This window comes from Oratosquilla oratoria, chromosome 2 (genome assembly GCF_046742065.1).
Source record: "Oratosquilla oratoria isolate Oo_2021 chromosome 2, ASM4674206v1, whole genome shotgun sequence".
Classification (NCBI taxonomy): Eukaryota; Metazoa; Arthropoda; class Malacostraca; order Stomatopoda; family Squillidae; genus Oratosquilla; species Oratosquilla oratoria.
Window position 1 is genome coordinate 77,775,629 of NC_134778.1, and position 15,047 is coordinate 77,790,675.

The following is a 15,047-nucleotide window of genomic DNA, read 5'->3' on the forward strand; positions in this document are numbered from 1 at the left end:
GGTTCGAATACCGCCTAGGGCAGAAATAATTTCAGTATCGCTGCTCTGCGAGTCGTTACTCCAACTCGTGGGCGGGGAGTTGTGCATGTGTGTGTGTGTGTGCGCGCGCGCTCGCGTTAGGTCACACAGCATTACCCATAGATCGGTCACATACGAGATCCTAGTTCTCTTTCGGGAGGGAAATAGCTGTCGATCACGAGTCCAACACGTGATCCAAGATCATGGTGAAACACACACACACACACACACACATACACACACACACACACACACACACACACACACACACACACACACACACACACACAGGGACCTCACCGAGCTGAAGATGTCTGCAGCTTCTGTACTGTTTTATGAACTTGTGATCAATATATATATACATATATATACTCACACACACAACGTCAGCACTGTCATTTGGTTGGCTGAGATGAGAGGAAGGTCGGAATCAATCTACCAAACCTGGCCCAATTTGCCATGTTGTTTTCCGTATTTATTTATTTATTTATTTATTTATTTATTTATTGTCTTACTTCACAAGATCTTCTTGACGCACTGCAGTCGTATCGTCGAGTTTGTTTATTTATTTATTCATGTATTTACTTGTTCATTTATGGTTAATTTATTCATGCATTTACTTATCCATTTGCTTATTTGTTTGTTTATTTATTCGTGTATTTATTTATTTATTTATTCATTCGTGCACTTATTTATTTGTTAACTTATTCTTGTGGGTTATTGTATTATTGTCCCTGATTAGTCCGTTGGTTGCTTCAACGACGACATGACGTCACACAGGAACTTTGTTTCCTAAGTAGCGTCAATAAAATTTCTTATTTCTAAGCATAATATGAACGATTATATACTGGAATAAACACTTGCGCATAATGAACACAATTCATATCGACGCAGAACAAGTAATGTCGATCCTGCTCCCCCCACACACACACTTGTTTCAGACAAACGCCAGTAATTATATTGTCGCTAATTCTGAACCAAACAAGTTTGCAACATTCAGCCAAAAACAGCCCTGGTCCCAGTCCCGTTTCGACATTCGATCCATCATTTGCTAAGTAGATTGTGTGGCAGTGAAACTTCGTTTGGTGAAGTTTGTATTGGTGTTTGGAAGCTTGCAATTAGTGTAGGAATCCAAACTGGGATGAATATCTCGCGGTTAGGAGTACAGATCAAAAAAGATACTTTTTTACAGTGGAAATGCAGTTTTTATTACTGAGTATTTTATATAATCTTATCCACAAGGAAATTCCTGATATTGTAATGCAAATGATACAGTTATTTTGTATAAAATAGGAATTTTTTATGGCGTCCTGGTATTTGGTAGCAAAAACGTTGAAAAATGTCGTATAGTAGTAATTCAACATGATTGGAAAACCGGATGTATTTTATATAATAATTTATTATAATTTTCTTTACTGATATCCATAAATACCTGCGACGTGTTTATAATGGAAAAAACGTTTGGAATTAAAATATGAAATTGACGATTTTTAGGCCACTTCCTGGATTTTCTAAAATGTGTGGATAAGTAAAGTTATTTGGGTCATTTGTTAAGAAGATAATTATTCCAATTTCCTTCTCCAAAATACTACCTCGAAGAATAATAATGTCATTTTAGGCAGTTCGCACACCGACGCAACCAGTTGCATGCAACCTATCGCAACAGAGGCCTACACTATGAAAGCAGTATGCCCTGAACGTTTGCCCACTAGTACTCAGGTACCTGCATTTCTGAAATAAGAAGGAAAGGAAAATCATATGTTCATGTCCATACAGTACAGGAAACACTGCTTTCACATAGTTTAGACATCCCTTGCGATCGGTTTCATGCAACTGGTTGCGTCGATGTGTGAGATGCCTAATTGTAGCCAAAATTCGCCTTGCCGGGCGGACTGGCCGGAAGCCTTAAGGAGCGAACACAAAGAAAGGCTTTGCTAGAGCTCGCTGCAACAGGCTTCTCCTTGTTCACGGCCAAACCCCCAAGGTTAAATCAGGGCACTCACTCTCCATCAAGAACGAGAGGGAGGGAGGGGGGGGGGTATCGCCACTGCACGGGCATCAAATCTCTCTTTCTCTCTCACTTCCTCTCACTTTCTCTTTCTCTCTCTCTTTCTTTTTCTTTCCATCTCTCTCCATTTTTCTCTCTCTGTCCAACTCTCTCCCTCTCCTCTCTCTCTCTCTCTCTCTCTCTATCTATCTATCTCCCCCTTCCTCTTGGTGACCCCATGAAAAAAACACACGAAATTCTGCTATTTTTCTTTCCGGGGCGAAATTAAGTTGCGATACCTCACCACGATATTTTTTTTTAATTATAATCAGACTTCTGAATTAGAAAATGAATAAATAAACGAATAAATAAGTAAACGAATAAATGAATGCAAGTATTCGTTCTATGGAGGCTGGCGCCATTTTGCCACTGCCTCCGTCGTCACCTGTCTAATGTCGTCGATATCTAACCTAAGTTTCTCTTTTTCTCTCTCCCTCAGCTGCCTCTCACAGGGGCTTCCATGAACCCAGCCCGCTCCCTGGGCCCTGCCTTCGTCATGAACAAGTGGGATGCACATTGGGTAAGTCTGGACCACGTTGAGAAAAAAGACAAAGATGCACGGAGAAAATATCTGGTACAACCTTTATGATGCTCATTGGATTAGGTCAGGATAGGTCAAGTTTGGGTCGTGTTGGGTCACATGTATTGAATGCATTTGATGGCAATACTATGATTATTTATGTTGTACGGAGAAAGTATCTGGTACAACCGTGATGATGCTCATTGGATTAGGTCAGGATAGGTCAAGTTTGGGTCGTGTTGGGTCACATGTATTGAATGCATTTGTTGGCAATACTATGATTATTTATGTTGTACGGAGAAAGTATCTGGTACAACCGTTATGATGCTCATTGGATTAGGTCAGGATAGGACAAGTTTGGGTCGTGTTGGATCACATATATTGAATGCATTTGATGGCAATACTATGATTATTTATGTTACACGGAGAAAGTATCTGGTACAACCGTTATGATGCTCATTGGATTAGGTCAGGATAGGTCAAGTTTGGGTCGTGTTGGGTCACATATATTGAATGCATTTGATGGCAATACTATGATTATTTATGTTGCACGGAGAAAGTATCTGGTACAACCGTTATGATGCTCATTGGATTAGGTCAAGTATGGGTCGTGTTGGGTCACATATATTGAATGCATTTGAAGGCAATACTATGATTATTTATGTTGTACGGAGAAAGTATCTGGTACAACCTTTATGATGCTCATTGGATTAGGTCAGGATAGGTCAAGTTTGGGTCGTGCTGGGTCACATGTATTGAATGCATTTGATGGCAATACTATGATTATTTATGTTACACGGAGAAAGTATCTGGTACAACCGTAATGATGCTCATTTGATTAGGTCAGGATAGGTCAAGTTTGGGTCGTGTTGGGTCACATGTATTGAATGCATTTGATGGTAATACTATGATTATTTATGTTGTACGGAGAAAGTATCTGGTACAACCGTGATGATGCTCATTGGATTAGGTCAGGATAGGTCAAGTTTGGGTCGTGCTGGGTCACATATATTGAATGCATTTGATGGCAATACTATGATTATTTATGTTACACGGAGAAAGTATCTGGTACAACCGTTATGATGCTCATTGGATTAGGTCAGGATAGGTCAAGTTTGGGTCGTACTGGGTCACATATATTGAATGCATTTGATGGCAATACTATGATTATTTATGTTCGTTCATTTCCATGGAATGTAATTTATGTATCAGGTCAGGGTAGATCAAAATTGGGTTGGGTTGGGTCACAAACTCTGATAGTATGTTTTGAATATTTTTGGTAACAATAATGTGATTATTTACATTCATTCATTCATTTCCTCTGAATGTCATTTACCAAAAGTAAAAACCTAAAATCGCAAGTTTTACTAAACCCAAAGTGGATCGCAGTTGTTCCACGCAGTATATCTCCCTCCGTGCAGTTTTGGCTTTATGTATATTAGCTTTGTTTTTTGTTTCTTTTATGCTAATTTTGTTTTGCATCTTTTGTTTGCATCCGGCCTCTGTCTACGCCACGTGGCACAGCGAAATAATTGATCAATCACTGAATCAGCATTTGGTCTGCAGCCAGTCTTTGATTCAGAGACGTTGTGTGTGTGTTTGTGTGTGTGTGTGTGTATTCACTTGGTCTTTGGATCACGTGTTGGACTCGTGATCGACAGCTATTTCCCTCCTGGCAGAGAGCTCAGAGCTCTTTTAGGTCCGATCTATGGGTAATGCTATGACCTTGCACACACACACACACCCAACTCCCCGCCCACGAGAGTTGGAGTAACACCCCTCAGCGCTGCGATACTGATATTATTTCCGCCCGGGCGAGGGAATCGAACCCGGACCTCCGTAGTGGCAGGCCAGAGCTCTAACCACAGCGCCATGAGAGGTGTGTGTGTGTGTGTGTGTGTGTGTGTGTGTGTGTGTGTGTGTGCGTTTACCTAGTTGTATCTTACGGGAAGGTAAGTTATGCTCGTGTTGTCCCGTCTCTGTATCTCGCCATATATAATTTGCTCTTAAATTCTTGTATTGTTTTTGCACACACTGTTGTTTCGTCTAGTATGTTTCAGACATCCACCATTTTGTGGGGAAAGCTGTTCTTTTTCATGTCTCTTCTATAACTCCTTTTTTTAGATTCTATCCACGTCCTCTTGTGTTTCTATTATCCCAAATTAGTAAGTCGTCTCTTCCAAGGATTTCTACACCTTTCATAATTCTGTATATGGTACAGAAAGTTTACTTGTATTATTGTAATTATTTTACTAACATTATTTTATTATCATTATTTATTATTATTGTTATTATTATTATTATTATTATTATTATTATTATTGTTATTATTATTTCTTTACTTAAATTTCATATATTTTTATGTATCCATTTGTTTATGTATTTATTAACTTGACATTTTTATGGAATTTAAAGTCGACTGGATAGTTGCCAGTTTCAAACGGGTAATCGATGGACACATCGATCAGAGATCGTGTAGTTGAACCGTATAAATTTCAAATAGGATTAAACTATTGAATTTCATACTCTTACGCTTTTTAGAAAGAACTCATCTCAAATTAATATTTTTTCGAACACTGCGTATTATAGGCAACTAAATTTAAAATCTGTCTTTATGAGTGAAATTCAATATTTCATTGTTTTTTTTTATGTTCGATGTTCATGTATCCCAGATGTAAGGAATAAGAAACCACTGGCAAGAGATATTTGTTTGATAATGTTCCGTACACATTGAAACGAGAGTATAACAAACACGCCTTTATAAGAAGAAAAATCTTTTCCGCGCGCGTGTGCGTGCGTGTGTGCGTGCTGCTCCATCTCCGTCAGGTATCGGCTATGTCACAAAGGGAAGAATGGACCAGACGGTCGCGTTTTCAGGTGAGTTGGGAGAAAGGAAAGAATAAATAGATCTGCCAGACCTTTCCAGCCTTTGACAGGCTGCCTCTCTCTTTCTCTCTCTCTCCCCTCCCCCCTCCTTGCCCATCCAAAGACCTCTCTTTTCTTTCGTTTAGTCTTTTCGTTGAACTGGAAAAATAGCATTTCTTGGTTTTGTATTTTCTCTTTCTTTTCATGTCGTAGACTTTCCTATTTTGAACAAGAAAGCGGAGTAGTGTCAACGGTTATAACGTGAACAGTAATAGTAATGGTAACGGTAACAAAATCAAAATAGAAATCTGCTGGTTTGTCAGGAGTAGGTAAGTGTTGAATCTGATAGTAAGCAAAACACTCCATCGTCGAAGGCGTTGAGGACTGAAATTGAAATATCGTCGCTGTCAGAAACGAAAAAAAAAAGAACGAATACATAAAAAGTAGAATAAAATAAGATAGAATATACTAAAATAAGAATATATTAAAATAAAAATGTGAAGAACAGTCATGAATTTTGACCAGTGAAAAAAATATATTTGAGGACATCGACGTCTCTATTCGATCGGGTACTCGGCATGGCGGGGAACAAACCGTCGACATTTTTTTTTTATTTGGGCAGCGTGTCGGTGAGACTGTTATCTACACGTGAATCGATTGCGATCGACGGTGGGTGTTTTAAGAACACAAAGACCTTGAGCCAAGGAACGCCCTAGTTATCTTTACTCTGTCTTATGTTCCTTTGTTTAGTTAAATTGAATCACACCAAGACTTACTCTTTCATTGCATCGAGTCGACCTTAGGCTTTGTACACGAGTTGCCTCGTGCACAGCGCAGTCTTGTGTTAGCCAACAAAGGGAGTGTTATCTCACAAGCTGATAGCTCGATAGGGATACTATTAAGAAGTCTCCCCCTTTACATGTGTAAGTCCCAGGTGCTGAAGGCGGCGCACACTAAGCATTTCTCTCTAGCATGCTACTTGCTTTGTGCTACTTCGTTTGAGTAGAAACGACTTTGATTGCGATATTTTGCAATAAAGAATCCCAAATGTCAAATTACGGTTGCGTCATAGAGAGAGAAGCTGAATGAGGAACTAAGAGAAAGTGAAACCTAGAATACGAATGTTAGAGACATTGTTGAGATGTTCTTACGGAAAGTCTAGAATATTGTAACTGAAGTCGTTTCTACTTAAGAATAAAAAAACACCCAGAACAGAAGGGTGCCCATATATATATATATATATATATATATATATATATATATATATATATATAGATATATATATATATGTATATGTATATATATATATATATATGCTAATAAGAACACGGGTACGTGTGTTCACTTATGCAAAGTAGACCACTTGGAAAAAGAAACTAACGAAGCAGAGCGCTTTCGTATATCACATCTTCAGTGCAACATATACTGAAGCTCTGCTTCGTTAGTTTCTTTTTCCAAGTGGTCTACTTTGCATATATATATATATATATATATATATATATATATATATATATAATGTCTCAGTCCAACTCGCTAATGTTCAATTTAATGCAAGAACAGTTGAACATTTTGTTCATTCGTAAGTGTTAATTTTTAATATTATTATTATTATTATTGTCATTATTTCTCAGTAGGTAACATCATTCCTATCTCCGGAGGGTTTCACAAGGCTGAATGAAATCACCTGGCGGCAGAGACCAAGGTTCTGGAAAGATTCCCCAACAGGATTGGAAGAAGCCGACGGGCGAGGCCCCCACCTCGTCTTTCATTAAAAAAAAAAAAAAAAAAAAAAAAAAAAAAAATATAATATATATATATATATATATATATATTAATACTAATAATTAATAATAATCAATAAACACACCTTGAGTATCCTAGACCCAATAATGAGTCACCCAAATACACAAAGACGAAATCTGTATACATAAATGCACCGCTATATTATAAATAAAACTTCCCCCCGCCCTCCTTCCCTCTCTTCCTCTCTCCTTCCCTCTCTTCCTCTCTCTCCTTCCCTCCCTTCCTCTCTCCTTCCCTCCCTTCCTCTCTCCTTCCCTCCCTTCCTCTCTCCTTCCCTCCCTTCCTCTCTCCTTCCCTCCCTTCCTCTCTCCTTCCCTCCCTTCCTCTCTCCTTCCCTCCCTTCCTCTCTCCTTCCCTCCCTCCCTCTCCATCCTTCCCTCCCTCCCTCAAAGTCCTTCCCTCCCTCCCTCACCGTCATTCCCTCTCTCCCTTCCTCCCCTTCCTCTCTCCCTTCCTCCCTCTCTCCTTCCCTCCCTCCCTGGCCCCACACCACCGCATTCATTGCGAAACAGAGTTCCCCCACAAAGACTCCATCACTCAAGATTTTTTCCCTCATCGGAGGGAGTCCTTCGGGTTTTCAACAGGATCCCCCATAAAGACAGAGAGAGAGAGAGACAGAGAGAGAGAGAGAGAGAGAGAGAGAGAGAGAGAAATAAAATTGCCAGCACCCAAACTCAGAATCAAGCCTGGGATTATCCTTCTCAGAACTCACCACCATCACCACTATCACTGTAACCACCACCAACGCTGCCACAGTCACCACCACAGTCCCCACCACCACCACCACTGCCAAGACCTGCCACCTGCCACTCCACTGGCCATTCCGCCTCAGTTACACGTCTTCCTAAACACACACACACACACACACACACACACACACACACACACACACACACACACACACACATACACACAGAGCGATAGATGTCTGGAACAAATTGGACGAAAAAATAGTGTGTGCAAACACAATACAAGAATTTAAGAACAAACTTGATCTTGCGAGATACAAAAACGGGTCACCATGAGCATAGCTCCCCGTCCCGTAAAATTCAACTGGGTAAACACACACACACACACACACACACACACATACACACACACACACACACACACACACACACACACACACACACACACACACACACACACACACACACACACACACGCACAGCGACCCCTTCCCTCCCTTCCACATCCAATATGTCACATCTTCCTCCTTTTGCCAGCCCATCCCCCTCTATCTCCACTCCCGCACACATGCGCCTCCAGCCTGTGCTCCCCCCTCCCCCCGCCCGAGCTTAACTTCGAATAAAGCAACAGACTGTCCCAGCCCAGATCCCTCCTCCTCCTCTACACTCGCCTCCTTCCCATTTTCTAATTTTTTTCAATCACTTTTCCCCCGTCATTTGTCTCTCTCCTCTTCCGTCTCATCTTTGCCTCAAGGAATCATCGTTTCAACATTACTCTTATATTTCATTCGTCCGTTTTATTATCTGTTCCCTTTTCCATTCCTCTACGTAGTCCAGTATGCTCTCTGTCCTCTCACTCCACGGTGCTTCTTTCACTTCATCATTTACTTTGCTCTTCCCCCATTCTTCCCAACCATGATACGTCTGGTCTCGAAACCTTGAAATACGTCTTTCGTCTCCCCACCTCTCGTTCAGTGTCTCTTTTTCCAGTTATCTTCCTTCCATTTCTGAGCTCGTAGATGCCCAATCTCCCCCCCCCCATTCCCCTCCGCCCCCGCCAGACCTTTGTATTTCGTGTTACCAACGAGGCGTCACACTTGGAGAAACCGCGTCGAGGGCCTTTGTGGCGTCGACCCCTTTATCCTGGAGACCCTTTTTGCAGCCTGCCGACGGGCGACCGGGATCCTTATTGCGCGACTCATTGGTTCCTTTGACGGGATGTCCTTCTCCTCCTGCACCCCCTCTGTGCCGGCGGACCGACCGGCAGGCCGAGAGTGCGGTCGCCAGCAGACCGTGGAGGCCGTGTCATGTCCGGATCAGTGATGGAAGTCCGGTGTTGGGGGGGGGGGCGAGGTACGCGCCAAGGCGGCAGTCAGGACTTAATCGTGGAAAGGGTAATAAATGTTTCCATTATTACATAGACTGAGCATAAAAAAGAAAGGTATCGGCCGTCTCTCGTCCCTTGCTTTCGTCAATTACCCGGGTGCGGGATTTCCCTACGCAGTTGAGGACCTGTCGGGGCCTCCTGTCTCCCTTGTCTTGCCTAAGAACTTGGTGTCATCAAATAGTTCGCTACACGGGCCCAAATCCATTTCATACTTTGTGTCATTTATCCTCCCGTCCAATAGCACTGAAAGTAGCAGGCTGGTCCGTTGAGGCTTCGTACTTACCGAAGAAATATCGAGCTACTTCGTGTGTTGATTGGCCCATCATTCCCTGGGCATTCCATCAACCAGTCAGCCATAAAGAGTCCACTGCTGATCAAATGCCTCCTCCAACCCCTTCCATGAATCGCTCGACTGCCCCAATCACTGGCATGCCATGATTGGAATCTCCTCCATCTCGTCTCTCCACTTTCCCCCAGGTCTTCCACTTCCACATATGGTCTCAGATCCCAGAGCTACTTTGACGAAGGCACCAAATGCCGAGCTACCTTGTAGAGCGTGTGTCGATTTTAAAACTAGTATCTAAAAATAAATAGATGAATGAATATATAAAGTCTACACGCACGGGCACACTCTGCCAGCTCATTAAAATCGACTAACGTCGGCAGGAATAAAATCCGCAAAGGACGTTATCGAGGGGAAAGGGCTGACTACTCGATATATCGAGTTCCTGTCGGGGTTTCGGTTGCCAGAGGTCGTAAAAGAACGGACGAAGATTTTCAGTGCCCGGGAAGGGTCTAAATGGGAGGAATATGGAAATAACACCGATGTGATGATTATACAGGAGCTATGATATGTTTCCAAACCATTTCTAAAACAACTACTCAGGTGGAGAGTGTCGCAGGATTCGCAATTCGACACGGATTTTTTTTTTTTTTTTTTTTTTTTTTTTTGAGAGAGAGAAAGGGAGAGGATGTGCTCTCACCTGTGCCCCCTATGCTAGGACTGTTAGGGCAAATAAACGTCGAATCTGGCTCCGGGGGAAATGACGGAGGAAGTTTCAGATCGCATCCTCATCTCCGCACGGACCTTATTTCTCATTATTATGATTAGTCTTTCTTATTCATTTATTTATACAGTATTATTTTCGTAACATTCATATTTGTCTTTAATATTCCTTTTGTGTAGGTCATAGCATTCAATGAACAAATGGGTCTGCCTCTTTTACAAATTTGCTTTGCTGTCACTATTCTTAGTGCTTGGTGCACATCTTGCAAAAGCTCTGAAACCAGTTTCCAAGTTGCTTCTCGGCTTATCTAATCGATGCGGGTCTAGATGACAAAGAAATCGGAGGAGGCACTGGAAAATAGGTATGCTAAGTTACACCTCAAAATTATTCCAGCAGTCTTTCCTCTAATTCCGTCCAGGTAATTCGCACCAAAACATCCAGAGAAGAACAGATGCTGGACTCCCCAGCTACTTGTATGTATGTGTGTGTGTGTGATTCACCTTGGTCTTTGGATCACGTATTGGACTCGTGATCGACAGCTATTTCCCTCCCGGAAGAGAGCTCAGAGCTCGTATGACCGATCTGTGGGTAATGCTTTGACCTTATACGCACACACCACGAGAGTTGGAGTAACGACTCGAAGCGCAGCGATACTGAAATTATTTTCAACCCTGGGCATGATTCGAACCCGGACCTCCGTAGTGACAGTGTGGGACTCTGCCAATCGCGCCACCGAGTCGTGTGTGTGTGTGTGTGTGTGTGTGTGTGTGTGTGTGTGTGTGTGTGTGTGTGTGTCGTCCGTACGCGTGCGAAAGGTACAGTAGTGACAAACAAAAGATTTGAAAATTTCATAAATATATTTGAATTCGTTTTCGCCTTAAAATCCCGAGACCCAGAAATGGGGGTGTATTAATGTGGATCTTTAAAATGTGAGAGAATTGGTGACATTGAATTGTCAATGTTTTGACGCGGAGACGGTCGAAGTAGGCGGGAAAATTGTTACCAACGGCTTAATCGGTGAATGGAAGACTATTCAGTCATATAAACACCAGAACAACATATTGCTAATTTATTTGTTTGGTTTATTAATTTTCTTGTGCATTTATTTGTACATGCATTTTATGTGTTTTTTCTGAGCATCCGACTTTGTAGAGCGATATGTTTGTCGGCACGCTTACCCAAGCCGTTACATTGCTCGACCGTTGCCAATCTGAACCCAAAACAACGGTACAAACTGTTTTTGTTCTTCCTCCTCTTCTAAACCACCTTTCCTCATTTGGGAGTTTTATTCCATATGTACCCTTATAGCAGCACTCTGGATATATGTGGCTCCCATGGGAAAGATTTATTATTCTCATGTGGTGTTATTTATGTGAAACAGAGCTTGGAATAGTATTTGATGCGTCCCATTCAGACAACTTGTCCAGTGCAGTCGTTCTCATTCTATTTGTTGATTAATTTGTTTGTTTGTTTTTGTTTTTGGTCTACTTTATTTATTTCAGTCACAGACCACTAGTCAGTATATGGTGAAAGTTTTAGGCTCCCTATATCGGAAAAATAGACAAATACTGAATAAGGAGAAAGGATAGAATGAAGAGAAATGTTAACATTTATTATTTTCTCGGACCCCCGAAGTCCCCATGACAAGAACCGCCCAGCTTTATGTGATCGCGTTTTACCCAACGTTTACATCAAAGGGATCTGCGTTCAAGTATCCGCATTTAGACGCTATTGTTGATACTGAAGAGTGTACGTTTGGTCATACACGTGCCAACATTTCTCCCCCCACGCTCACACATTCTCACGCTTTCAACACACTCGAGTTGATGCACTTGCTCGTGTCACGCATGCGCCTGATGTCACAGACACGTGAACCAATCCCGATGTCCAAGTAACCACTGGCAGTGAAGCGATATACCCTATGGCCGGGGTTCTCAATCTACATTCACGTATACCCCGTAGTTATACACTACTGTTTCTTAAACTACTGGAGATGACCTCAACACTAAATATAATCGTTTTGCATTCCCTAACTGCTAGTGGCTTTTGGTTGGCGGTCCCTTTTATTGACCCTCGTGGCCAATTGAGTTCCATGAACCACAGGTTGAGAACCACTGCCCTATGGCATGCGAACATACCCGCACGAACACACCGTTGGTTTCCCGAACGCACGCGTTCGTGGCCGCTTCCATATTAGGTTATCTTTCTTCCCCCCTCCTCCTCCCACCCTCCCTCACTCTCCCTCCACCACCTGTCAAGTTTCAGGACCACATATGGCCAGGTAGCGTTCGGGAGTCTCTCCCTAAAGTAGGCTGTGTTTGAGATTACCACGCACCCCTCGCCATCCTAGTTCAAGAGATCCATTCCCCAGTCTGTTAATGGGCATGGCTATTGATCACACCACTGGATACCACACGCCCCATTGCGGCTTCACTTGCTACCTCCCATGTGCTCCCTCCTCCCTGCCCCTTCCTTGATCACCCACCCCTTCTACCACATCCATGTTCCGGGTTTTTAACACCAAGCTGTTCTCGGGAACACACAGCCGGCGCAGCCATGATAAGAGGCCTAATACTTGATTTTATTTCCCTCCCCTCTCTTCCCCCTCCTCCCCCCCCCAGTCTCCCTGCTGCTCCCCGTTTTATTCCGCACTGCCTGACCGTAAATTGAACGTTTCCTATTCAACGAAGGTAATCTCGCATGACGTCCTTAGATCGTAGCTCTCGTTCTGTCCATTTAATCACTCCCTTTCTCTCTCTCTCTCTCTCTCTCTCTCTCTCTCTCTCTCTCTCTCACACACACACACACACACACACACACACACACACACACACACACACACACACACACACATATGCACGACTCGGTGGCGCGGTTGTTGCCCATAGATTGGTCATACGAGCTCTGAGCTCTCTTCCGAGAGGGAATAGCTGTCGGTCACGAGTCCAACACGTGATCCAAAAGACCAAGGTGAATACACACGCACACACACAATATTTGGAATTGGCAAAACTGATAAAGCCGATTAGTAACACATTCGGAAGTGAAACCGTTACAAAGGCAAAAAGAGAAGTGTGTGGAAGTGTTTGTAGTAGATAATTTGTGGGTTTCCGCTGCACGAGAGAAATTATTTTAGATATGTATATGAATAATCCACCCCAGATATGCAGCAGTAGTATGGCCTCTGTATAAAATGGAAGGGTAGATATGGTACCTGACTGCGACCCGATCTTCAGTGATGAAAGTAGACTCAACATGACCACCAGTAAAGAGATAGTCAAACAGATTGATAGACTTTAAGCTACAAAATCCCCTTGTCCAGGCGATTTTTACCCGAGAGTATTTAAATTTGAAATTTGAAATCTCCGATCAGTTACCGGAAATAGGAAGTCGGTAAACATTGGATTGGTGGTTATTTCTTGGGGGCCGGCAAACGTCGTTCCTGTGTGATAAATCGTCTATGCACAACTACAGGCCAACCAGTTTGATGTCGGTTATAGGTAAAATCCTAGAATCAATAATAGTGAATATAATCAGAGATCACATCGAGAGATAATTTGATTCGTGACTCACAGAATGGGTTCACTAAGGGTTAAGTCGTATATAACTAATCTATCTTTTTACACTAATGTCTACAAGTCGTCAGATAACAATGATAGTTACGATGTTATTTATCATAACTTTAGCAAAGTGTTCGACAAGGTGCCAGAGACTATAAAATAAACTCAAAGTCTATGGCATAGGAGGAAAAGTGTTTGAATGAATTTGAGCATGAATCAGAGACAGAAAACAACGGTCACCAGTAACAGTGTAAAGTCCAAATGGGAGAGTGTTAAGGTAGGGTTACACCAATCAACGGAATGCTTAAATGCTTAATGCTTAATGCTTAAATGCCTTTGCATTCGTCCATCCACAAATGGTTAGACGCGAGTCCAAGCTTACCGTTTAGAGATGTTCCGACCAATCCCTTAAAAGGAGCCACACCATGTCCCATCCTCCATCCAGAATGAGGAACTCTCATTGGCAGACCCTACGCTGTGCCAGTTCTCATACATTTTACTCCAAATAACTTTGAAAGACTCGGGATATCTCAAAAAAGCATATTTGACGATCTTTGTATCTTACACACACACACACACACACACGAGCGCACACACGAACACACGCATGCACACACACTTTCAACGAACGGACGGCTTGACGAACGCTCTGAAGAAAAGTGCAGATTGTGGATACCAACGCAAAGAGAAGTGCCTTTTTGTATTTGCAGGGGGGGGGAATTGCTCGTGAGGTAGTGGGAAAGTAAGGAAAGAGGAGAGGGGGAGGGATTACTGGGGAAATGGAAGGTAATGAGGATGTGGAGGACTTGGCCCAGGCAGACGGGCGGAAGGTCAACATGAAACGACCACCGGATGACGAAATGGCAAATAAAAATGTAAAGATTAGAAGTATAGAGAGGAGAAATACAGTAGAAAGTGACGAGAATATGTTCCAGGGATTTAAAGAGGGTGGGGGGGACACAACCCCCCCCAGACTGATAAGACTAGAGGAGAGAGTTGATAAGGTGATCGAGGACTTGGAACGTAAGTTAGGTAATGTAGGCTCCATTCTCCAAAGAATTGAAAGATTGGAACAACTAGAGAAGGCTAACAGAAACTTAACTGAAGAAGTAGAGGACCTAAAAAGACAGTTAGGAAATGTAAAGGAGGAG

General features: G+C 42.5%; 1 protein-coding gene across 2 annotated transcripts in view; it reads left to right on the plus strand.

Moving 5' to 3' along the window:
• bib (MIP channel family protein big brain) overlaps nucleotides 1-15,047 on the plus strand; it is a 309,773-nt gene that overhangs the window by 271,517 nt on the left and 23,209 nt on the right. For both annotated transcript variants that reach the window (XM_076211408.1, XM_076211418.1), the window contains one exon: nucleotides 2,505-2,585. In XM_076211408.1, coding sequence (XP_076067523.1) covers nucleotides 2,505-2,585 — 81 coding nt within the window. The remainder of the gene's footprint in view (nucleotides 1-2,504; nucleotides 2,586-15,047) is intronic.